Source organism: Oryx dammah, unplaced genomic scaffold (genome assembly GCF_014754425.2).
Source record: "Oryx dammah isolate SB20612 unplaced genomic scaffold, SCBI_Odam_1.1 HiC_scaffold_2, whole genome shotgun sequence".
NCBI lineage: Eukaryota > Metazoa > Chordata > Mammalia > Artiodactyla > Bovidae > Oryx > Oryx dammah.
This window is the reverse complement of record NW_024070186.1, coordinates 121,323,139-121,350,261: the sequence shown is the minus strand read 5'-3', so window position 1 is coordinate 121,350,261 and position 27,123 is coordinate 121,323,139. Positions and strand designations below refer to the sequence as shown.

At 39.0% G+C, this 27,123-nt stretch overlaps 1 protein-coding gene and 1 long non-coding RNA gene across 4 annotated transcripts in view; one reads left to right on the top strand and one right to left on the bottom strand.

Annotated features, from left to right (window-relative positions):
- The window catches only part of VGLL3 (vestigial like family member 3), a 58,585-nt gene extending 35,530 nt beyond the window's left edge, over window positions 1–23,055 (bottom strand). Inside the window, exons 1-2 of one of the 3 annotated variants that reach the window (XM_040226951.1) lie at window positions 22,475–23,055; window positions 9,989–10,274 (exon numbers count right to left, since the gene is read on the bottom strand). In XM_040226951.1, coding sequence (XP_040082885.1) covers window positions 9,989–10,274; window positions 22,475–22,600 — 412 coding nt within the window. In that variant the 5' untranslated portion in view covers window positions 22,601–23,055. The remainder of the gene's footprint in view (window positions 1–9,988; window positions 10,275–22,474) is intronic. The other 2 variants (XM_040226958.1, XM_040226966.1) reach the window with 2 other exon arrangements.
- A 29-nt stretch (window positions 23,056–23,084) lies between these two features.
- On the top strand, window positions 23,085–26,742 carry LOC120853214. Its single transcript, XR_005718735.1, has 3 exons — window positions 23,085–23,403; window positions 23,818–23,948; window positions 26,106–26,742. It is a non-coding gene; the product is annotated as an uncharacterized LOC120853214 (long non-coding RNA).
- The last annotated feature ends 381 nt before the right edge of the window (window positions 26,743–27,123 follow it).

The window sequence follows — 27,123 nt, the reverse complement described above, 5'->3', positions numbered from 1 at the left end:
GGAAGTAAGATCATACTTAAGGATACTTGCCAGCACTCACTTTACATCAAGAAGGATGTATTCCCAGTTTAGTTTTTCTGTAGAGGTCTGGGACTTTCTGGACTGAAAATAATAATAGTTTACATTTAATATCAGTGACCCAGTAGTACCAGATACAAGGCTAGGAGCTTTCATGGATTGGTCTAATTGGGTCCACACTCCAAACTTATGAGGTAGTTACTGTTATTATCCGCATTTTAGAGATGTAGAAGCTGAGGCAAGTTATGGCTGTCACTCATCACAACTGTGCCACAAGTCAGCACACTTGTAACTATAACCTGAACACCTAGAATTTGGTGAAAATTCTGTGGAAATCATGACTAGAGGAGATTCAGGTGGGTTATGGATTGGAGGAGATATTGAGAAGGGGGGAATGATATCAAAGAATAGCACTTGGAGTTAAATAAGCAAGAGAGAGAACAACTCTCAGCTTTGCTTCAATTTCTCCACTCAATGTTCATGACATATTTATAGATGTCCTACTACGTGTGAAACATGGGGTGACTAAGGATGATTGGACAGATGCCATCTTCAGTCACATCTGGCAGGGAACAGAGAAGTAAACAGACACGAGCAATGTAACTTAGATTGTGCTCTCAGGAGGGGAAATGCACAGACAGGGCATTGAAGCTGGCTTAGAAAGTAACAGCAAAATCAAAAGGGTCAGGAGGGCTAGCCATGTGAAGAGTTAGGGAAGAGTGTTTTAGGCTCGTGAAAAAGTGTGTGGAGAAAGGCCAGAAGGACACATACTGGCACAAAGCAGCATTTGAGGAATCAAAAAAGGACTCAGTGGGCAGATGGTGGCAAACATACTACGGTCCAAGAAGGACCCACATGGGTATGGCCTTACAGTTCAGTTCAGTTCAGTCCAGTCGCTCAGTCGTGTCTGACTCTTTGTGACCCCATGGACTGCAGCATGCCAGGCCTCCTTGTCCATCACCAACTCCCAGAGTTTACTCAAATTCATGTCCATTGAGTTGGTGATGCCATCCAGCCATCTTATTCTCTGTCCTCCTCTTCTTCTTCTGCCTTCAATCTTTCCCAGCATCAGGGTCTTTTCAAATGAGTCAGTTCTTTGCATCAGATGGCCAAAGTATTAGAGCCTCAGCTTCAGCATCAGTCCTTCCAATGAACATTCAGGACTGATTTCCTTTGGGATGGACTGGTTGGATCTCCTTGCAGTCCAAGTGACTCTCAAGAGTCTTCTCCAACAGCACAGTTCAAAAGCATCAGTTCTTCAGCACTCAGCTTCCTTTATAGTCCAACTCTCAAATCCATACATGACTACTGGAAAAACCATAGCTTTGACTAGATGGACCTTTGTTGGCAAAGTAATGTGTCTGCTTTTTCATATGCTATCTAGGTTGGCTTTTCATAGCCTTACAAGCCATGCACTAAATGTGGGTACTACCCTGAGGAAGTGAGCTTAAAAAGAGTTTTGTTTTTACTTTTTAAATTAATTTTTATGGAGTATAATTCCTAGGAAGGGTTATGGTCAGATCTGTGTTTAGAGAGATAGCTACTCCAGCCATGGCCTGTTGCCTCTGGCACAGGTATCTGAGCAAGCCCTGGCCTGGGAGTCTGGAGAGCCCAGGTTGAGAGCTGGTATCTAGCAATCATCCTCTCTTATTGTAGGACCCCAAGTGATCCTTTGGCTTATCTGTGGCTTAGTATCTTCCAATCAAATATAAGGCATTTGAGCTCATTTAATTCCAAATATCTTCTGGCCCCATGCTTCTAACCATTCTGTGAAATGTCCTATGGATTATTTCTATCTATAAAGATAAGGTGGTTAGTACATTAGTTATGCATGCACGGTACAACAGTATTTTTATACTGGGTTCCACATAAAAGAACCTTGCTAGATATCTCCATGAAATGAAGGTTATCCCAAGAAGTATTGTGAAATAAAAGTTTATATGAAAAAGTTTATGTGAAATAAAAGTTTATGAAGTAAGAATGTGGACATGTCAGACATAAACTTCATAACTTCATAAACTTCCAGGACAGTTTTTTTTTTTCTCTTTAACCTCAGGGAAATCTTAAGTAACTTGACTCAGCCCCCATATATGTACTTTGATGAACATAATTAGGATATCCCTGGGTTGTTTTAAATATTTTCTTTCTTTAGATTCACTAAAGGCTAAGTCACTACACTGTAAGCTCTTCCTCTCTCTCCCCGTCAGCCTCACGGCAGACCTATCATCCACCCCATCCATAGATAGACAACTTTTCACTGTCTCAATTCAAGTCTCCCCCTAGCCCCTGCCCAGAATCTCCTTGGATCTCAAACCCTTGAGGAAACGTAAATGATGATCTTATAGAGGCAAAGGATGAAAAGCAAACTATTCTTTAAAACTTCCAGCAGACGTGGCAAAGTTTTACTTGAATGACTTAGTTTTTTCACAATCACAATTATTAGAAAATAGCACTTAAAGTCAAGCCTACTGGCATTGGGCAAATGTGATCTATTTAAGCATTGTCCTCCTCTGACATATGAAACCTGGCTGCTAATGACAAGAAAGAAAATTGTATAAGGTGTAGGAAGAAAATTCAATTTGCCTTAGATGATGGCAGTGCTAAGTCGCTTCAGTCATTTCCAACTGTTTGCGACCCCATGGACTGTAGCCTGCCAGGCTCCTCTATCCACGGGATTCTCCAGGCAAGAATACCCAGAGTGGGTTGCCATGCCCTTCTCCAGGGGATCTTCCTGACCCAGGGATTGAACCCATGTCGTTTGTGTCTCTTGCATTGTCAGGCAGGTTCTCTACTACTAGTGCCACCCAGGAAGCCTATAAATGATGGACATTTGTAGAGTATTTCTATCATACTCACAGTGAAAGCTGTCAACATTTAAAGTTTAAAACTCATAAAAGATTTATAGAGGCTTTTTATATTACGTAGTGTAGCTTTGCCACCACCAACGGGATCCTTTGCTCTCAGAGATCCAATCTTTGGTACCAAACCCTTCATTCTGCTCATAAGTTTTATCTCTTGTGGGACCAGAATCCCATTATAACAGCTGAACTCAACCCACAGGTGTGTGCCAGAGATAGAGTTCTCCTTATTAATATCACCCGTTAAAATGCCAAAAATACAGAGAGTATATGTCATTTTCCTGGATGCTTTCCTTTTGTTTCTTTCATTCATGTCCATGGACCTAATTTTATTGTACAGATGTTTACACATTTTGGATATGCATGAAGAAATATAAATAATGAAAAAATTCCTTACAAAAATATTATCCTATTTATTACATATTGTATTGTGATTAGTGAACATGTTATCATGGAAAGTAGAAGTCTGTTCTAAAAAACACACCCCATAAAGGCTGAACAAATCTTTAAAATGTGCCAGGGAAAAATCAAATTAGAAGCAACTTAGTATTTTCCCAGTCAGTGTGTCTCCTGAGATTAACATAAAGTTTGCAGAGATCAATGCAGTGTTTTGAAAAAATAACATTGCATTCTACAAATAAATGAAAAGATATTGAATAGAAAATATGTTTATGCGCAAGTCTACATTTCAAAATCACTATCTGGTATCTTGATTGTTAAAAAAGAAATTCTTGATACAAAGAAACAGATGATAGTCTTTGTTTCATGCCTGGGAATCAGTATGCTTATTTCATATGTATGTAAATTTTTTTCATTACATGACTCTTTGCTTACAAGTATTTAATCACAGCCACATTTTTTGGATGAAAAAGCTTATGAAAAACTGCACACAGTATTTCCATGTGATATTACTTTTCAGCAATTCAGAACTATGTGATATTAACACTCGATGGTGACTTTGGGCTCAATGACACAACATTTGGATAACGTTCACACTGAGTCTAACACGCACAAAATGTCTAGATATACTTTGGTTCCGTTTGCATTGGGGATTAAAAAATATTACACACAAATATACATACCCTATTTCTAACAACAAAAAGGAAAAAAAAAATAAATTGTCTAATACAACCAATCCAATGCATACCCAGTAATCTCATTGGTGTGATTTTTAACAGAAATATGTCTTAGAGACATAAAAGAGCTTAACATGGTACATCAAGAGGTTCTTTTCAATTTCACAGTAGCTGGGCTATGTTTTATATTAACATTCAATTTCTCTGAAAAAAAATCTAAAGAAACATTTTATGCAAGAGAAAATTAAACATATAATTTTAAAAATATTTTATTAATTTTTTTAAAAAAAGAAAGTAAATGTATTAGCCTCTCATTAATGTCCGACTCTTTGTGACCCCATGGACTGGGGACCGCCAGAATCCTCTGTCCATAGAATTCTCCATGCAAGATTACTGGAGTGAGTAGCCATTCCCTTCTCCAGGGGATCTACACAACTGAGGGATCGAATCCAGGGCTCTTGCATTATAGACAGATTCCTTATTGTCTGAGCCACCAAAAATGAAGACTATAGTAAAATGAAAAATGGGTTCCTAAGATCTTAAAAGTTCAGGAAGCAACAGTTAGAACTGGACATGGAACAACAGACTGGTTCCAAATAGGAAAAGGAGTATGTCAAGCCTGTGTATTGTCACCCTGCTTATTTAACTTATAAGCAGAGTACATCATGAGAAACGCTGGACGCTGGGCTGGAGGAAGCACAAGCTGGAATCAAGATTGCCAGGAGAAATATCAATAACCTCAGATATGCAGATGACACCACCCTTATGGCAGAAAGTGAAAAGGAACTAAAAAGCCTCTTGAGGAAAGTAAAAGAGGAGAGTGAAAAAGTTGGTTTAAAGCTCAACATTCAGAAAACAAAGATCATGGCATCTGGTCCCATCACGTCACGGCAAATAGACGGGGAAACAGTGGAAACAGTGGCAGACTTTATTTTGGGGGGCTCCAAAATCACTGCAGATGGTGATTGCAGCCATGAAATTAAAAGAGGCTTACTCCTTGGAAGGAAAGTTATGACCAACCTAGATAGCATATTAAAAAGCAGAGACATTACTTTGCCAACAAAGGTCCATCTAGTCAAGGCTATCGTTTTTCTGGTAGTCATGTATGGATATGAGAGTTGGACTGTGAAGAAAGCTGAGCGCCAAAGAACTGATGCTCTGAACTGTGGTGTTGGAGAAGACTCTCGAGAGTCCCTTGGACTTCAAGGAGGTCCAACCAGTCCATTCTAAAGAAGATCATTCCTGGGTGTTCTTTGGAAGGACTGATGCTGAAGCTGAACCTCCAATACTTTGGCCACCTAATGCGAAGAGTTGACTGATTGGAAAAGACTCTAATGCTGGGAGGGATTGGGGGCAGGAGGAGAAGGGGACGACAGAGGATGAGATGGCTGGATGGCATCACCGAGCCGATGGACAAGAGTTTGAGTAAACTTGGGTAGTTGGTGATGGACAGGGAGGCCTGGCGTGCTGCAATTCATGGGGCCACAAAGAGTTGGACATGACTGAGCGACTGAACTGAATTGAAGATCTTAAAAATTTCCAGAAAACATAGAATTAATACTGACTGAAAATATCCATGCTAAAAGATAATATTTATCTTTTTAATTAACCTTAGTGAAAAGCAATGTTCCTCCATTCTCAGTCTACAATTTTCTTCCTCTTATTCTACTTTCTATAAAAATAAAGTTTGGGGTCAGAGGTGAACTGATATGTGTTCCAGTGTTACTTGTCACTCAGTAATTTATCGTTACCATTATGTACAAAGATTGCGCTCCACTTGTTTTGTTCTAGAGTTGCTCAAAATAGTCCTTTTGACTCTAAAATGAGAATTTCAGAGGGCACTATCAGATGCCCATAATCCTTGAAGGCAGGTAACTGAGATAAACCAGGCCTCAAATTTTCTCCAAAGTGTTTATTTTAAACTTCCCCACAGTGATCACTTCCAATGGCCTCCTGGAGAGACTGCTCAACTCTCTTCTTCCCTGGGTCAGCTGACCCAAGAGACAGGCCCTCCTTCCCCTTCTTCCTTTTTGCTGTCTAAGTTTAATGCTCATTTTGAGAGATCTTTCTTATGAGAATGTTGCTCCAAGAAGACACTGTGTAGATCAATTATGCAGAATATATTTACTTTGCAACCATAAAAAGAAAAAAAAATATCAAGTTTACCATTCAGCATAGTTTTTAAGTTAGTGATCTATTTGGCTATGTCTTGACTTAACTACTCCCTTTTCCTACACACACAAACACACACATACACACTTTCTGTAATAAAACTTAAGCACTGAAATCAGTGAATAGAAACATTTGAAGCTGATGTTTCTATTTGGATGGGATGAGACAATCAGATTCATTAGGTTTTCTTAGCTGAGAAGCCCTATATAATCCATTAGAAGATATACTGGGAGAAGAGGTAGTTCATGTGATGTTGTGCCTAATAAAGGACGAAATATTTCCTGTCAGTTTTTTGACAGGAAAAGTCACAAAACATCTAAAGAGGACTTTCCTAAGTCCATCAAGGTACAAGCTCAAAGTATGACCACGACTCCATCATTAGCTGACACTCTATCATTTGCTTGAAGATTTACTGTGGAAATATATTCGGCAGTCAAACATAATTCAATTTTAAATTCCTTTGAAGCACTGCAGCACTTGTGCAGCACTGTAAAAAAACCCTCATGCCATAAATTAGACCCTTTAATTTAATACAGCTGGTCAACAGTTCCTCATAAAGTATTACTGCTATGGCCATCAAAATTGTCAATAGCCTTCAGTATCTAGTATGTTCAAGACACTGTGCTTTTTGTCAAGAATACAAACTTCCAGAAAACAATGTTTCTGAATAAAGATACAAGGTTGGTTTTCTGTGTGCCAAATGAGTGAAAACTTACTTAAGAGAGAAAAGTCATTTGACCTTCAGTTAATGCCTTGCATCAAGCCCTATGCTAAATTATTCATATATATCATCAAAAAATCTTTACAACAACAATAGGAGATGAGTAATAATAAACACATATTATAGTTGAAGCTACTCTCAGAGATAATTTGAGCATTGAGAATAACATTGCCACCAGGCAATAATAAGGTCCAATTTTGAACCCCAAACAAACATAATCCAACCAAAGACAGCATTATGCAAATTGGTGTTGAATTTGGTTCATTTAATTTAATCACTTGATCATTCAATTTATATTCCATATTTTTCATATAGAAATGCATTATCCTGAGTATTGGAGAAATGATGTGAAATAACTAAACAGGACACATATAGTCTTAGCTGAAGAGGGATAAGTGAAGATTGAAGAGCAACCTGCGATACTCTGATAAACTAACTTACAAAGCTCTAAAAATTCTGGTCTCTACCTATACCTTTTCCTTTCACTCCACTTACACCAGTATTTTGGCTTCTCATTGAACATTCAAGTTCAATCCTTTTTCAGGTCCTTTGCACTGGTTGTTTCATCTGTCCAGAAGGCAATGGCACCCCACTCCAGTACTCTTGCCTGGAAAATCCCATGGACAGAGGAGCCTGGTAGGCTGTAGTCCATGGGGTCGCTAAGAGTTGGACACGACTGAGTGACTTCACTTTCACTTTTCACTTTTATGCATTGGAGAAGGAAATGGCACCCCACTACAGTACTCTTGCCTGGAGAATCCCAGGGACGGGGGAGCCTGGTGGGCTGCCATCTATGGGGTCGCACAGAGTTGGACACGACTGAAGCAACGCAGCAGCAGTAATCTTCCTCTAGATATGTGTGTGATGAGAATCACTGTTATTTCCTTTGGGTATGTACTGAAATAAAAATCTTAGACCATCTATTGTCACTCTAAATAAAACATGGTAAAACAATACCTTGCATCTCAATATATTGATATATTTACTGTCTGTCTTTTACTAGAAAGCTTCATGAGTGTACAAGCTTAGACTCTCCTGTCCACTGATATATTCCCACTACCTAGAACATAGCAGGAACTTAATAAATATCTGCTGCATAAGTCAATCTCAATGAATGAAACAGGAGACAGATTTGTAGGCCAAATTCAAGATAATGCTAAGAAACTTCTAATAATACTAAAACACTACCATTATCCACCCTTTCGATGCTAAAACTTGACATCTTTCTAAAGGTCCTCTCCATTAAGTCATGCAGATAATAGGAAAACAATGAATTGTAGAGTTGTTACATTTACGCAACACTTCACTTAAAACTATTTGTAATTTGGAACTTTCATTCCTATATTCCAAGTTCAGTGGTCACTGGGCTGCATATGTCAGTATGCTAAAAGAATTAGGCATTGCATTTTCCCCTGGAGAAGGGAATGGCATCCCATTCCAGTATTCTTGCCTGGAGAATTCCATGGACAGAGGAAACTGGCAGACTATAGTCCACGGGGTTGCATAGGGTCAGACACAACTGAGTGACTGACAATTTCACTCACTATCCCAGGACTGGCTGTCATGATAGGATTTATTATTGATAAATCCTATTATTAAAGTCAGCTAGGTCACTGAACTTTTCCTAATTTCACCCTCCATGGTTTTAAAAGTATTCACAATATGCTATTTAATAGGACATCATTGGTTCTGTTCTATTAGCATCTTAGTGTTGGAAGGACTAAGTTTCTTTGGTAAGTCCATAATTACTAATCAGGTAAGCAGTATGCTTCCCAATTCACCTATGTCGAGGTCTAGGTCACTTGAGTATGGATTCCACCTTCCTCTTTACAGTCTCTGTGTATATTAACATTCTCATATTTACTAGAAGGAAGGAGAAAAGAAGAGAGGGATGGTGAAAGGATAGAATGGGGGGGAAAGGAAGAAAGGGAAGGAAAAGCAGACAGACAGGCAGGCAAGTACAAACCTTTCTACTGATGCTGAGAAGGAAGCAGCCACTCATCACCTCTCACCCGCCCCTGACAGAGGTGTCCAGCCTTTCCTCATCACAGGATCGCCTGAGGCACTTGTTACAGTAACTCCCAGAGCCTCCTTCTGGCCCCTCTGTCTGATTCAAAGGTCTGAGTTAGGAGGCGGCAGTCTGTGATTTTCACAGCACTAGATCTACAACTATCAAACCTGAGCCTGCTCATGAATCCCTGGGAGGGCTGGTTAGAACATAGGTTACTCTACCTCTGAGTTTCTGATTTAGTGGGTCTGGGGCTTAGCCCAAGAATTTGCATGCATATCTAATAAGTTCCCTTGCGATGCTCATGTTCCCAGTCCTGGAAACCACACTTTGAGAACAATTTCACTAGATTCTTCTTGGAACCCGGTGAGTTCAGAAGACAAGTTCATAATGCATTTCTCTAAAACGATCATTGGAATGATGGATTGTTTTTTCTCTGATGTTGTAATTATCTCAATTAAGTTGTCATCTGATCATTTTCTGTGAGTCAGAAATAAGATTTGAACACACTTCTGTGACCTCTATGGAGAGGGAAATAAAGGAGAAGAAGCCCAATCTATTGCTTTGCTTTACTGAGGTTAAAAAAAAAAAAAAAAAGGCAGAAATCAGGTAGATACAGTCACTGATATCTGTTTTGTACACTACAAAGTGTTAACATCACAACAGAGTAGGACAGAGTAAGCCATCAAGCAAACACAGAAGGCTTTCAAAGTCTGTATTCCTGGGGCAGACTCAGATCTCTGCTATGTTACCACATAGCACCTAGTGGAATGAGCAAGAGCTAATTTTTAAACGCTGATCCAGGCACGCCCATTATTTAGAGATCCAAACTGGGCCATCGGGGCTTAAGGAATGGTGCTTCGCAGCTCAATCCTGCCACTATAAACTCAGGCCAGTTGCATCACTACTTTCCATGAGGAATTTAAGGGGTGTGACTGCATCCTTTCCAACCCTGCATTCCACATGTGACAAAACTGATCCAGCTGTTTGTCTGAAAGAAATTCCTTGCTGTCCTTAAAAATTAAAAAGCGAGTGGATATCCGTCCTCCAGGGGCAGGTCTCCAGCTGGAACCTGGTACAGACGGTTGCGAAACACAGCCAGTGGCCTGGAGAGCATCTGCTCTGGAATTCTTACCTCGCCATAAGGGGGTTAGCCCCATCTTGCTTTTTGAAATGGCAGATTCTTGATGAAGGGTGCTGGCTTGGCCCAAAGCTCTTGAGAAGTGTTCATCCACTACTGACCCAATGTCTCCCTGGAAATAAGTGAAAAGGACACAGCGAGAGTTAAGGTACTCCATCTCGGCAGGCTGGTCTTTCTCCTCCTCCTCCTCATCCTCCTCCTCCTCCTCCTCCTCCTCTTGTTTGCTGGGAAGGGTGACTTCCAGAGAGTCCTGCATCTTGCTGTATACCGCTAACTTCTTCTGGGATAGAATAAACAAAACACAGTATCAAAGACAGTTTGTTAAAAAAAAAAAAAGCATTAACTAGTTAACTGTTCACTTAAAAAAAAAAAAGACTCTAAATATTAACATATGTTCGCAAACTGATTCTTCTTCATTTGCTTTACTCCATCTCCCCCACCCCCTTCCCCAAAGCGGCTTTCTGCTTCCCACCCTGAAAAAAGACTGTTATTTCATATTTGCTGGGGGAAAAAAATGTCCTTTATCCCATGGCATATTCTCAGACTGTGAAAGGCAGTTGTGTTTTTCTTTTCTTAACCTAGGTATACCAAAAGGAGAAGGAATTTTTAAAAAAGAAAGTGACAGACCCCTTCCACTTTTGTTCTCATTTTCTATTTTAAAGATTTAATGTACAGCAACATTATAGTTCAGGATGGGGAGGAATAGAGAAGGAGGCCTCACTGCCTGGGGGAGGGGTGGAGAAGAAAAGAGCTTTTCATAAATGAAATACACTAAAATAAAAACAGGAATGTAGCATCTTATAAAAGGATTTGGCAGATGTGCTGAACTCATTTCTCAAAAATCAAACTAAAATGACAAAATAAGCCTGTGTGAAGATCCATTTTGCATGGAACATATTTTTTAGATGTTCCACTTGCCACCATTATCATAAAAGGAGGGAAAAATGGTATTATGATGACTTACTGAAAATAATACAAGTACTAGCAATTGCTACTATGGATTTCAAATCAAAGTGAAAAACACTTGATAATTTAAAAATATTTTCAAAATACATAATCATAGCTATATAAATAGTTTATATTATGACTGACACATATTTATTACCCCATTCAATCTTTACTATCATATAGTAAACATTGTTATTATTACTCTTCATATTTTAAAGATGAAGAAACTGAGGCACAGAGAATTGAAGTAACTTGCAAAAGGTCACAGGATGTACAAGTGGTGGGCCCAGAAAGAATATGAAAAATATACAGATAGATGTACACGTGCGTGTACATGTGTGTCAGAGGAGGGCAGGGAAGGATATGTAGTGTGGAAAAAAATCACCAAAATGTTATGCTTTGTATTCTTTTTCTGGGTGACAGGCTTGTAGTTGTTATTTTCTTATTCCTGCTTTCCAGTATTTCCAAATATTTTCCATCGAGCACATACCACTTTTATAATCAACAATTTTACTATAAATTATATATAAAAAGATAATGCTAAAAATGATAAAATTCATTATTTTAGTGACAAAAGGAGCATCCTATCATCTGTATACCTACAAAACCTGACCATTTGTTATACCATTGTTTTTATTTCAGAGAAAAATCCATGCTGGAAAGTGAATGTGAGTAGAAAAGAAGTGAATCATTCCAGAATATCAGTAAGCATAGACTGTCAAATGTTATCAAAACACTTAAGCCAGACTCTTAATGTTTCTAATGGTAACTACTAGCTTCAAAATCTATAGCCACAAATTATAAACACATCATTCAAAAAACTTAACCCTTTTCCCCAGCAATGAATATGTTGTTCTCATGTGAGGTAGGCTCTGAAATGTTCAGGCACATTACAAGCAGTTGGTTATTATTTAGGGCTATTATATATACGTGTGTGTGTGTGTGTGTACCTACATATACATACATATATATTCCTTTTTATTTAAAATTTGTTTCAGTAAGGTTATCGATTCATGATGAATAGAAATTCATTCCCTGTGAGTGAACATGCCTTGCTGATGAATAAGTAATTGGTAATGACTGAGTGGTTACAAAATTCTTACAATCTGTTTTGCACAGATTTGAACATGTTTATGTTTAACTTCAATAATAAAAACACCATAGTAACATAGGTTATATATAAAATGAGAGTATTGAACTAACTGACCTCTAAAGTTACTCCTGACTATAAATTCCATTATGAAGTTAAACGAATAGTATAATTTCTTGATGGCACTGTTTCTCTATTCACATGTGCATTTACCGAAGTTATAAGGTTTTAAGCAAGTGCACACACTCTGCTGAATTCTCAGGCATGTTAGAAAGAAGCACTGTTTTTATATGGGGAAAAAAATTAAAACTACTACAGAGTGGCTTCACTGCCACAAGTATTCAGTATTATCTATTAAATCGATTTCTTCTTTTCCGTTAACATTCAGCACAGAATCAGTTTGTGAGAGTCAGGCTTTGCATCTACTTGTTTCATTTGTTTAACATTTATTCTTTATTTTTTTTTTTTTTTTTTTAGTGTCAACAATCTATTTTATTTTTTTTTTTAATTTATTTATTTATTTTTAATTTTTACTTTACAATTCTGTATTGGTTTTGGCATAGATTGACATGAATCCACCACAGGTGTACATGCGTTCCCAAACATGAACCCCCCTCCCACCCCCCTCCCCACAACATCTCTCTGGGTCATCCCCGCGCGTCAGCCCCAAGCGTGTCATATCCTGCATCAGACATAGACTGGTATTTCGATTCTTACATGTTATTATACATGTTTCAATGCCATTCTCCCAAATCATCACACCCTCTCCCTCTCCCTCTGAGTCCAAAAGTCCGCTATGAAAGAGCCCTGACTATGATAATTATCCAAAGAAAGGCAATTGTTTATTTTATCCCAATTAGCAATTGATACTTAAATAAAATAAGTTATATGTGAAAGACTTGAGAACTGCAAATCAAATACAAACTTAGCTTCCATTTGTATGCAAATATAGCATAGTATTATGATCAATAATGATGATAATAAAATATCTTAATTTCTATATTGCTGGCAGTTAAATTTAAACTATACATTTTCAGTCTATTAAAGATTACACAATTTTTCAACTGCTATAGAATTTCATGTTATTCTTTTTGGCCCAATTGTTAAGTGATTGGATACAAATAAACTAATCTAAAATTTACACAGTTTTCACTATGAAATGGGAAAAGATACGCAAAATCTTCCATTGTATCAAAATACATTTTATCTGTCAATTCTCTGTCAATGGATGCATTGATTCTCTATAATCTTTATATTTCCTATATATAATATACATCTATATATATACATATGGTTTTATATAAATATATATTGAAATATTCCTTTCAAATACACACAATACTATGTGAATATCTATATTATATGCCTTTATTTAAATACACTTGGGGGAGGATTATAAAATAATTTTTTTTTCTCTTTCCTAGCTTTTTGGGGCAGATCTTCTACTAATTAAATGAATTTGCTGGAGACTATTAAACAAATAAAATAGAAAAGGAGCCTATGGTATATCGACCAATGGACAAGACATAAAGCATATTTACTGTCACTTCTTTCACTTTTTTTTGAGATAAAGTTGCATCAATTTTCACAAATTTTTTAGTGAACCAATTAAATATTTACATTTACAACACAAGCACATTTCTGACCTCACCATCAACATCACTGGTTTAAACAAGAATTCTAAAGTATCTGATTAGCCAGATAGCTTCCTAAAAGGCCAACACTGAACTTACACACATTTCTTGAACATTAAGTGTGAGCATGAGGAAAATGGGAACACAAAATTAAAACAGCAATTGGTTCACATGCTGACATTCACACCTTTCTAATCTTCCTCCCCATTGATTCTTAAGCCCTGACTACCTTCTGTTATCTGTTCTTCTGTGACTGTAAATTAGTCCTTTGCCTCCCCCCCTAAAAAAAATCTAAGTATTTTACTTATGTACGCTGTTGCCATATTCTATATTTACTTGGTGTATGCTCCTTGGAATGAAACTTCCCTAGCATGATCTTTGTTCTTGAAAAGAATATACAAAATTCAAAACGTTAAAAATAAATCTCAAATCATCAGAACCTAGACAGATTTCCTGAATCAAGGCTGAAAGACAATGTGGTTCGTATTTTTCTTAAAATGCACTATCACTCCCTAAAAATAGCCCAGTCTGTCAGAAATATTCATGCTTTTCTTACTAGACACTTAAGAATTGTTAACAAAAATAAGTCATCAGAAGGAATGTCAAAGACTGCAAGTTGGCTTTTTGAATGTACCCCTCACTGCAGAATAATAGCAAGTTTTCTTCAGGTAAAATAACCATCAGTTCGATGAAACAATGACTGAGCTAACAGCCACAAAGTTAAAATTCACTCTGAAAGACTTGAAAGCAGCAGGGTGAAGGAAGTCTGGCTAGGCAGTGCAAACCATGCTAAACCACCTCACAGACTGCCATCAGGCACAGCAGAAACAAACTCGCACAGGAATGTGCCGGAGAAAGGATTTGTCTGACAAGAGAAAGACTTCCATGTCACGAGCCAAATACCACTAACTCCCCAAGGCTTAAGCCTACAAAATGCCAAATGATTACTGTGCATATGTGGAAACTTTTTCCTAAGGAAACAAAAATATTTTAATGAATCACTGAATATTTGGAAATAACTTAAAAAAAAATTCTACTATCTTTTCTAAGGCAGTGGTTCTTTCATCCTGACAGATATGGTTAGGGCCTATAAGAAAGGACCACTAGCATCTAGTCAATATTTCAAAACTATAAATCCCATAAAGCAGTGCATTGATCTTTGATCATATTTTTCTGAATTTACTTGAGTAACAGATTTTAAAATCTGTCTCAGAGAGACTTGAAGTTTTGGCCCTTAGACTATTTGGAGGAGGGGGAATCAGGTGGAAGGAGGTCAGGGTGAGGATCAGGATAAGGAAGAGAGTTCACGGAACTTTGATGTACTTTGTTTCCCTAACTCTCACCGGTGCAGAAATATTCAGTCTAAACAATTATACTCAATTTATATACGCAAAAGCTGATTTATTTGGCCAGCATCTAACTAGTAAATGGCAGGGATGGGATTAGAACTTATTTCTATCTGACTAGAAAGCATCTGCTAAGAAAACAGATTAAAGAAAATGAGCCTCTATATAATATTTAATTGAATAAACAAACAGAAGCCCACAGGTAGCATGGTATCATATGCTAAGAAAAGTCAAAAGTTATTTATAACATTTAAAAATTAGGAATGCAAACATATCAAAATATGGTTATTAAATAAAGCATTGTTTTTCAAAATATATGTATACCTAGAGGAACCTACCCTTCTATATCTAGAAATGTGTCGTCCCCTTAGCAAGTCAGAAACAAAATAAAGTTTTTCTGAAAATACTATTTTGGAAATATGAGCAGAGTCAATTTACAACATACACTCATACCTCAAGATTTGTTTGTTAGCTTTGTGTGTTTGTTTTTATTTTTCTTAACAGTAGAAGAAGCAAACCAAAAATAACACTGGCTCTTTATGAACACACTTGCTGCTCAATGATTCTGGTTATTATCAAAAAATCAAACCCACCCCTTAAAGGATGAATATTTTCCAGTTTTAAAGATGTTCAAAAAAATGTGCCACAGGCTGAGAGAGAATTTCAAAATTTGCATTCCCAAAATGTTTTAAGCAATGATCACATCATGAGGGTATGTGTTCTCTCTCAAACAGACTTCTTTGAATGAAACAACATTTCTGACGTATAAATTTCTGGTATGTTTGTATAATCCTATTACTAGATTTAGGGTATGATTTCACTTTTAAAAATTTATCTATTATTCATGGAATTGTCAGTTAACTCCTACTTTGTGTCAGTTATTGTGCAAAGACTTGGAGCCACAAGAATGATAGTCACAGCATTTGAGAGAGGGTTGTAAGGAAAATGATAAAGAAACCTTGAGGGTTTATTTACCTGGCTAATTGTATAATTTCTCCAAGTAGCTAATATTCAAAAATTTTTATATGAGAAAATAAGTAACACTGGGTAAATTACTAATTGCTTTTCTTGCTTCTAAGGATGCCCAGATGGGAAGGGAACACAGTAGAAAGAAGAACTGGAATGGTTTAGGAGATTTGACCAAAACTAGTCCATAAATCTGGGTAAAGAACTGAAACCTCTGGCCCTGAACTTCCTCTTCTGAAAATGAGGAATTTTGACTTGATTATCTCAGAGGTCTTGTACAATTCTGTATCCTACTAAGCAACATGCTGGAGCTCTAGACAAATTCACACTTAATTTTGTTTCTTACATTGGCTGCCTCTTCTGATTTTTCAGGACACTGGCCAAAAAAACCTACAGATCAGTGAAGACTAATTATTTTGCAGACGTAGGTCATCTAGCTCAATTCCTAGGAATTAGTTTGGGTAATTCCTTTAGCTATCTTCACAGAAACCAGAAAGGAGGCATCCTTCGAATCCTCTCACCCTGTCCACGAAGGACAAGTGTTTTGGCACACTAAAATAATACAGTTTTAAGAGAAAAGGACACCTGTTCACTTCAGGCCTTTCTTCCTTTCCTTTTTTTTTTTTTTTTCTTCTTTACTAAAGTAGGAGCCAAGTGAAAAATAGTTCAGTTACCCTGGTTTAGATCATACTTGTAAATTACTGGCATAAATCTGATATCTGCTGAAATATCTATAAATATGGCATTTGTGACTTACTTCTAGCAGCAAATGTTTGTATCTAATGGTTCAAGGCATTCTTAGGGTCTTCCTAAATGAATAGCTAAAGTAGAAAACCAGCTGCTAAAAGAGGTGTTTTTTCAAAGATTCAGTGCAAAGTTTTGACCAAAATTATTTCCTTCACTGGTCTCTGCCAGAGTCGGGAAACTTTAGTATTAGAGAGCTTTGTTTCTTGAATGAAAATGTCTTTCCTAGAGATAATACCATAAATTGTTATATATTACTAGATTTATCAGTTTTGAGATTTCTTTTTAAAGCCAGCTGGAAATAGGGCCTATGAGAATGAGATTCAAGTGTCCAGATTTTAGAACAGCAGTAACTTACTTAACTTCTCAAATTCGCTTTAGAATCTGACTTAAGCATTCCAAGCATAATATTTTTTGTTTTGTTTTTGTTTTTTAATTCATTTATTTTTAATTGAAGGATAATGGCTTTACAATATTTTGTTGGTTTCTGCCATACATCAATGCGAATCAGCCCATAGGTATACATTTGTCCCCTCCCCCGGGACCTCCCTGCCACCTCCCACCCCATCACAGAGCCTGGGTCTGAGTTCCCGGAGTCATACAGCAGATTCCCACTGGCTATTTTACATATGGTAGTGTACATGTTTCCATGGTACTATCTCCATTCACTCCACCCTCTCCTTCCCCACTCTCTGTGACCACACGTCTGTTCTCTATGTCTGCATCTCCAGTGTTGCCGTGCAAACAGGTTCATCAGTACCATCTTTCTAGATTCCGTATATATGCTTTAATATACAATATTTGATTTTCTCTTTCTGACTTCACTCTGTATAATAGCCAAGCATAATATTTTTAGTCTTACTGAAAATCCCCTTTGCACAGAAAGATAAAAGATAGAAATGTACATATTGCCGAATTGGGTCAGCACATCTCTTCTGTAGTTGTGAAAAGAGGAACCATGAGGGATCATTCAACCTCCTGATCACCCTCATTTACTTTATCATCTCCCGGTCCTCTCCAACTCTGTGAGATGCGGACTTCCGTGCATTGAGAGAAAATATCCTTAACTTAAATTTCCACAGAATGCTTCCTTGTCCTGGCATTTGGTTTTCTGCTGAATGAAGCCTTACTGCATGTGATTTTATGGATTTCCAGCCTGCCCATACTATCGGTATTGTAATCTCCATTTTGGTTGATTGCCAGAGACAACAGTTCAGTTTAGTTAGTTTAAAGTTTAATTTTCCTTCTGGCTTTGAATTTTCTGGCTGGAAAGTTATTGGGAGCATAAAGCTCTGAGGCACTTGAAACTTCTCAGTGTCTACAGTCAAGTTATTTTGTATTGTATGGAATCAGAGAGGCTGTTCTTTCTCAAAGAAGTCCTGTATGAACTCTTACAAATCCACTTAAGTCCTTGCTTACAGTTGCAAGAAAATTAGATCCTCCCACTTAAATAAGTGGCCTGTGTATTGAAACTATTTAGAATGTAACTGTATGCTTTCCTCTTAATGAATCTAAACTTATGTTGGAATAGCAATGATATATAAGGCACTTAAAGCTGACTGTTAATACCACTTCCTGAATATTATTTTCAAATAAATACATGTTCATTTGCTAACTGATATTCTGCTTCATCAACAAAGGATGCAACATGGCTAGCAAAAGTCATTAGCATAATACAAATGCTTGCAAAAATACTTTGGAATGCCTAAACTAAAAACGTACACTACCAAGGACTTGGAAAGAATTTCAAGCCCCAAGGCCAAAGAATCTACTGCATATTAATCTTCTTTATCAAAAAGTTGATTTGGAGCACTAAAGACAAAAATAAGCCTATTGCACAATAGCAAAAAAAAAAAAATTAGGGGACCACATGGTATGGTGGAAAGATGCTATACTAGGGAGCAGGGGATCCGGTGGTCCTAATTTTGTCACCCATTAGCTTTGAAATCTTTAGTCAGGCATTTCAGCCCTATAAACATGCATTTCTCCATCTGGAAAAGGAGGGGTTGAAGTGCGTGTTTTCCAGGGTTTTTTTCCCTAACAAACAGAATCTCAGAGAGATTTTTATGACCTAACCAAAGTGGCAGAGGCCAGAGAAAGAGCTTGAAAAATCCCTTACAAACATGACTGGAGTTCTGCCTCCCAAGACTTTTAATTCTCTTAAGTGGAAGCATGCATGTATAGTCACCCAGCTGTCACCCTGGAAGAGGGGAGATTAAATATACTCATATATGAAGCCCAAAGTGTGACTGTTAAAAACTCTTATGCACAATTAGTGAACAAGGGTTATTCTCCTCTGTTTTCACTGCCTCGTCTATGAACTCCCCAGTTCTGAAAGCTCTAAGTATCTCCCTAATGTTAACATGATGAAAGTATGGGGGGAGGGGGAGGGAGATTTGAGACAACCGCAGATTGCCCACATTTAAGATGAGGAATCCACAGAGTATGAAGGGAATTTATGATTTCACATTATTTCCCTCAATTTTTCCTCACACATATCTTAAAAAAATTTTTTTTTCATTTTTCCTACTGTCACTACTAGGTTACAAGCACATTCCTTTCTGTATATGTTCTGCAGTGTCATCATGCCTTTGGAGCATGTGCTAAGAGACTGGGTCAAGGGTTCTCCTGAGGAGATAGTAGGGGCTGATACTTTCGAGCTAGGAAGAAATGGTGGGCACGGGGACCAGACAGCTTAGCAGCCCTCAACAAATCCTGGCTCTAGAAACCACACTGCAATATGTATGCACAGCCATGCAGTTTCTAGGAAGTAACGTCAAGGACTATAAAATTGACTCTACAGGTATATTTACATAAAGTGCTAACCTATTACCCACCAACAATGTATAGTATGTTCAAATAAAAAAATAAAACTTAAAATTTCAAAAAAACACTGTGCTTTTAGGGGAAAAGCTAAGAGTACATGTGCCTGGAGTATGAAGTTCTACTATTTCAAAAAGAATTTTCTGATATATAATCATACATTAAAAGGAAAATATACTTAAGTTTAAAATCCAGTGTAATAAACCATTATAATATAATAATTTACAAGGAATTCAGAGCTATATGGCTTTGAGGAAAAAAAATCAATTCAAAGATATAATAATTGAATACACAGAAGTGACAGAAAAACTTTAATGCTATCTTTTCTAACATTTTCTAAATGGTGATTAAACTTTGTCACTCTATCACTTTTTCTGCTTCCTGTCCTCAACAAATCAATTTTTTAAATGTAGTAGGGCTTGTAGCTCTTATTTTTGTCTCTCAGGCAAGACGCTACTAGGGGTCACTTCCCATGTACAGAGAAAACAATCTTCATGGATAATGATGATAAAAACTTATGGAATGCAAAAACAACCAAAATATGTATTCTCAGATGACTACATTGAGGACAAGTCAATATTAGTCCCACTTCACCCATACACACACCACATAGTCTAAAAATGTTGTCAGCCTGATAACAATTTCCTGATTTAATCTTTTTTCCAACAGAAAATATAGGTCATCAAAATAAACTCCTGACAGTAAAAGAACAGTAGTTACACTACTGTCTTTTATTTTGCTAGCCAGTTATAGTCAAATAGTTTCTTTACTCCACAAAACAAAATCTCAAACAAGCCAGTGTAGTAAAAGCAACATGAAAATTTCAAGCACACTTCTCAACAAAGTTCTTAAGCTCAACTCAGCCTAACACCTACTTAAATAATATCTACAGAAGCCCAAAGGGTAGCAGAAATTACTATTTACTAATATGTGATACTCATCAGGGTAGACAATTCGAGTGAAAAAGAAAACTCATTTTTTGATTTGCTCATGGTCTTAGCAAAAGAATGCAATTTGGGAACTGAGTTCCGGGGCTACTGCAAAAGTTAGATAAAGCATTGGAGTCATTTTTTACTAAAAACTATATTTCATGATTAGTTATTTACAATTTTTCTGGTATCAAACTTTATTTTCTAGCTCAAAAAATCATTCCAATTCTAACCCTCACTAAATATTCATATTTTAATGCAACTATTTCCACAACACTAGAAAATAAAATGTTACTCAAAAGTAGTCTGCTAAAGTTGTTTTTGACGGGGAAAAATACCTTTATGAATGCTTAATAAAGTTTAACTTTATTGCTCATCTATGTTCCAATTGATAACTGAAGGCCTCTACAGTGTCTGAGATGGAAGAAAGGAAAGAAGAAGAGGGTGGTTTATCTGGAACAGAGTGTTCATAAAACTCACAAAACAGATATCCAATATCTCTTTGCATCACTTGCCTGACTTGGATTTAAATGGTTTTCTCCATTCAAAGAATCTAAACAAACAGCCTAACCAAAATGTTTTAACCTATTATCCTTGACCACAAATTACAGTTTTCTCATTCCCCTCCCTAAAAGTAATCTTGCTTTTAAATGCTGAAGCTGATGAATATTAAAAAAAAAAAAAAAAGCCACCAAGTGAGGCTCCTTCCTCTTTTGCCCTAGTTGTCCTGGTTAAGCTCATACTGTTCAGCAGATGAAGCTAGAGTATGTACCCTTCCAGAATCAGCTGAATTTCAGTCCCTAAATTATAAACAGAAGTTATCATTTCTTTCCAAAGAGTAGCACAATAAATCTAGTAAAGAGACAGAAGTAGAGGAAATATTTTAAATGACCAGATTAATTAAAGAGCCAAACCCTGAAGACCACAATAAAGCACAGGGTTTTTAAGAAACTAAAAAAAAAAAAAAAAATCAATAAACACTGTGGATGTTACTATTAGAAACGCACCTGGATCCCTGATAGGTATCTCCACCTCAGAGTACATAAATCACATTTTTTTAAGTCTCACCAAATCAACCCACCCTAACTCCCAGAGTCTGAGGCCCCTATTTTGGTACACCCTGGCCACGTGCTCAGGTATGTGCTTTATGTAGGCTGACTAACCCTTGACACTCTGTGGCATCCAGAAAGGAACATCCAGGGATACCAAGTGCTAAATTCCTCAGAACCCTATTCTCCCTTCTAAAGGAATACTATCATCTCTCTAGTTCCTGAAGCCTTCTTATCTAACAGCATTCAGTCACTCTTGGCATGGTGGAGATACAGCATCCAGTGATCCAAGGTTACTTCTTGGCTGGGAAAGGAGAGGATTCTGTCCAATAGACTGAACCATAGCACCTCTGTGCTTTGATGAAATTAAAAATAGATGAGGGATTTGGGGATCAATACTTGCCCCCTAAGTTACAGTATGGAAGAAGACAGATTTTACAGAGAACTTCTAATATAATTTGACGAATATCACACTAGACCCATGTTCCACCAGAAAAGTCCCAGAAGAGACATTCCGTGAGCTCACTATCCGGATAGCCTCCCCTGTGTCAGTGACACATTTCACCCTCTTAATCAAGAAAACCTACACTCCACCTTTTCGAAGGAAAGAAAATACTTGGTTTAAAGGAAGTTTACTCACATATTCTTAAAACAGGTGCCCTGGGCGAGCTTCAGAGAACTGAGCCCTAAGAGCTAGGGTGGCTATCACCACAGCTCACTGAAGCCCCCAGCCAGGCAATCCCCACCCGTCGTCCACCTGGCTGTTCGTCCTTCCCGAAACTCTGCTCTGCTCTGCTCTTCCGATGGCTTTCTGTTCAAGGGCGCTCCCGCAACTCTCAGAGCATCCTCCGCGCCACCCACCCCAGAGGGACGTCGTCGCGGGAGCCCCAGACCGATACTCTCCGTGCCCCTCGCCCCCGCCCCCGGCAGGCTGCCCGGTCGGTGACTCACCTGCTGGCCAGGTTGGGGCGCCGGGTGGTAACAGGCTGTGGGGCAGGTTGCAGCTGCCACGGGGTTGGGCAGATACTGGGGCGCTCCATACGGCTGGGGGTGATACATCACCTCCGCACAACTCATGGCAGCCGGGGCAGCGGCGGCCCCGGGGCTGCGGCCGCGGCTCTACGCGCTGGAGCGACGGGCGCCGCCGCCGCCTCTGTCGCAGCTCCAGCTGCAGCTACTGCGGCCAAGGCGGATCCTCGGCGGCCGCGGGCTCCGCGCGTCGCGCGGGCTCGGGAGGAGTTGGCAGTTAGCGGGGGCCCATGCGCGGGCACCCTCATCTTCAGCCCCTCTGGGTGTCCCCTGGCCTGCGCTTATATAGCGACTCGGGGACGCAATGGCCCGCCGCGCGGCGGGGACATGACAGTGCGGGGTTCTGGCGCCCACGGCCGCGCCAGCCGCTGCGCAGCGCCGGCCCGGGTTGGGCAGACCTGGGGAGCCGGGCTCTGGTTTGCATATACACAATGCACGCCCGGGGCTCGTCCTATCACCGACGCTCCCGGCTGGGCGAGGACCAGGAGGCGGGGGCTCTGGGAGGGGGCTGGCCGGGGAGGAGAGGGAGCGCTCTCCTCTCCGGGTCTGACGCGGAGCTCGGCGAAGTTCCTCCAACTCGGCCGGTGGCGGGCCGGTCGCCCAGCAGGGGGACCCCGGGGAGGACCGGCCGCGGATTGGAGCGAAGTTGGAAGCCCTCTCCGCCTCCCGGCCGTGGGGTGATGGTGGGAGGGAATGGTATGCGAGAGGCTCCACGCCCTTAAAAAGCTCCGCGGATTCCCAGCCCATCTCCTGTCACCTGGCCTCCGGGGTGAGGGCTTCCCAGCACCGAGATTTTACAGGGAACATCAACGCAGAGGCCGAGGCTAAATGAAGGCCAAGTGTACCGAGAGGTAAAACAAAGCAGGCGCAAAATGAAGTGGGATTAGCTCCCACATTAGATATAACCGTAAGTGCTAACTTCCTTGCAAGAGCGCACACGCCAAGAATGCAGCCCGGTTCTCTACAGTCTCCGCTTTAAGTTTACACCTTCATGGTATGACCTCCTGTGGGATGTCAAGCTCTTCTGGCCTTTTCAGCCTGGTTTCCATAAAATAACAAACAGTGACACGCGATTAAAGCTACATCCAGCTGTTGTTTAAAGATTTGTTTGCAAGTGGTTTACAGTCTTCTCCAATATAATTGTATTTCAATATAATCAAGTAAAGTAGAAAAGAATTATACTTACTTTGTAAAGAAGCAAAGTCTCTGACCAAGTATATCCCTCCCTCGATATGTAACACAGAACAACCTCTTTTTGTTTGCAGGAACTAACTTTTGAGAAGTTAATCTGGATGTCAACTGTACTGATGTTCCAGACAGATGTGTCCCCCTTAAATTCACATGCTGAAGCCTAACGCCCAATGAGACTGTATTTGGAGACACAGTCTATCAGGAGGTAATTAAGGTTAATAAAGGTCATGAACACAAGGTCCTAATCTAGGATTGATGTGTTTATAAGAAGAGGAAGAGATACCAGAGGTCTGTCTGCTTTGGCAGGCTTGTAACACCTAGTGAGAAGCAAGTCAAGAAGAGAAGCCTCACCTAACTTTGAGGGTACTTTGATCTTAAATTTTTAGCCTCCAAAACTGACAAAATAATTTCTATCTTTAAGCCACACAGTCTGTGACATTTTGTTATGGAGGCCCTAGCAGACTAATACAGATGTATAGTACTAACATACTGTTTACATTATTAATTTTTATAATATTATAAATATAAATGTGTGTATAGTTTTATATTACTAGCCAGACACACAAATATATAAACACAGGTACCCTCACACAGGCCCTCCCTCATACACTCAAATATACAAACTGTAGTAATTGGATAGGAACTGTTAGCTACTCATAGTAGCTCCTATTCACTTGCTCATTCTCTGATTAATTGAAAATTAAAAATATATTTATTAAGGGCTTTCACCATTTAGACATTGTGCTTTCTGTAAAAGAGGATATATTCCTATCAGTTGTTGTTGTTCTTCAGTTGCCTAGTCATGTCTGACTCTTTGCAGCCCCATGGACTGCAGCACGCCAGGTCTCCCTGTCCCTCACCAACTCCAGGAGTTTGCCCAAGTTCATGTCCATTGCATCGATGATACCAACCAACCATCTCATCCTCTATTCCCTTCATCTTCTGTCGTCAATCTTTCCCAGCATCAGGGTCTTTTCCAATGAATCAGCTGTTCCCATCAGGTGACCGAAACATTAGAGCTTGAGCATCAGTCCATCCAATGAATATTCAGGGCTGATTTCCTTTAAGATTGTCTGGTTTGATCTGCCTGCTGTCCAAGGGACTCTCAAGAGTCTTCTCCAGCACCACAGTTCAAAAGCACCAATTCTTTGGTGCTCTGCCTTCTTTATGGTCTACCTTTCACAATCATATATGACTACTGGAAAGACCGTAGTCTTGACTATACGGACCTTGATCGGCAAAGTGATGTCTTTCCTTTTTAACATACTGTCTAGGTTTGTCATAGCTTTCCTACCAACAAGCAATCATCTTCTAGTATCATGGCTGCTGTCACCATCTGCAGTGATTTTAGAGCCCAAGAAGAGGAAATCTGTCACTGCTTCCACCTTCCTCCTCCTATTTGCCATGAAATATAAGGTCCCTATAGTCAATACTATGGTCTTTCCAGTAGTCTTGTATGGATGTGAGAGTTGGATCATAAAGAAGGCTGAACACCAAAGAATTAACCCTTTTGAACTGTGTTGTTGGAGAAGACTCTTATGAGTTCCTTGGACTGCAAGGAGATCAAACCAGTCAATCCCAAAGAAAATGTATCCTGAACATTCACTGGAAGGACTGATGCTGAAGCTGAAGCTCCAGTACTTCGGCCACCTGATGCAAAGAGCCAGCTCACTGGAAAAGACCCTGATGCTGGGAAAGATTGAAGGAAGGAGAAGAAGGGGACAACAGAAGATGAGCTGGTTGGATGGCATCACCGACTCAATGACATGAATTTGTACAGTCTCTGGGAGACAGTGAAGGATGGAAGCCAGATGGGATGCAGTCCATGGGGGTCGCAAAGAGTTGGACATGACTGAATGACTGAAAAACAGCAACAATTTGCCATGAGGTGATGGGGCTGGATGCCATGATCTTTTTTTTTTTTTTAATATTTAGTTTTAAGACAGCTTTTTCACTCTCCTTCTTCACCCTCATCAACAGGTTCTTTAGTTCCTCTTTGCTTTCTGCCATTAGAGTGGTGTCATCCACATATCTGAGGCTATTGGCAATATTTCTCTTGGCGATCTTGATTCTAGCTTGTAACTCTTCCAGCCAGGCCTTTCTCATGATGTGGTCTGTGTATAAGTTAAATAAATAGGGTAACAATAAGTAAGACATACACAAACTTATTTAAAATACTTATTACTGCTTTTTCTCAAGTGGAAAACCACTGGTCATACCCATCTTCTCTGTTCCAGATTTTATCTTTTCACCTTCTGTCCAGGTGGCTCCACACAGATGTTCTGTAGAACCTCAGTCATAATAGCACTAATATTGTCCCCATAGCCCGGATCTGATCTTCCTCTTTTGATCTCCATTTCAGGTATTGAAACTGCCATCCTAGTTACTGAGCTGGAAATCTGGGTATCATCCAACATCACAGTCTCCACATACAGTCTTGGAGTCCATTTCATCCCCACTTATACCTTTCTACTGAGTCTCTCCCCTAATCTCTTTATCTCTGCTGCTATGATCCTTAGTTCACTGGGAGATCTCTCACTCAGAATCCTGAAAGAGCCACCTACCTGATTTCCAGGCCCCAAGTTTAAACCTCTTCCAATCCATTTGTCCTATTCTCTTCCGTTCCAGTCACTGCAAATCCAACAAAGTAATGATGCTTGCCCCTCTTTTTAGAAAAATTTCCCCAGCAGCTCTCGACAGTCTGCAGTCCCAACTCTTTAACATTCAAATTTTGGCTCTTACCTATGTCACCATCTCCTGCAACTGTCCATTCAGCCATCTGAATTGAGACCTCCCTTTCTAGGAAGAAGTATAGTCACTTAACACTTCTAACTTTATCTTCAGATAATATGTCTAAAACTGATTATTTTTGTACAGTTATGTGTGCAATATGTCTCCTCCACTAGACTATTGCTGAATCAAATATATCTTGTATATGTACCATTTAGAACGTTTTCAGGTTCTATTTGTTGACTTAGAAAATAAAGGCAGAACTAGCTTGAACATGTTCATGCTCCAATTTCTGCATCTTCCTCATGCCCCATAGAGCCTCTGTTTAGTATTTTGCAAATATTTAATGTATGACAAAGATGTAGTTCTCAGACACTAATGTCATAGACTCAAAAGTCTGGAGGTATTTGGCAAAATTTTCTATAATGTAATATATATGTTTTGGTGTCTTTCTTCCTCCCTATCCTGCACTGATAGAATAAAATGAAGATAAATTATGCCCAAACAGAGAAGTAGGAGAATTCCTATTAAGGTAAGCTAAGTTGGAGTTCTTGTAGGAGAGAAGATATGTCTTACTTCCCCTAGGTAGAAGTTTAGGGTTTTAGAATAGAAAAGAATAAAAAAGATCACCTAGTCTACAACATCTTCTT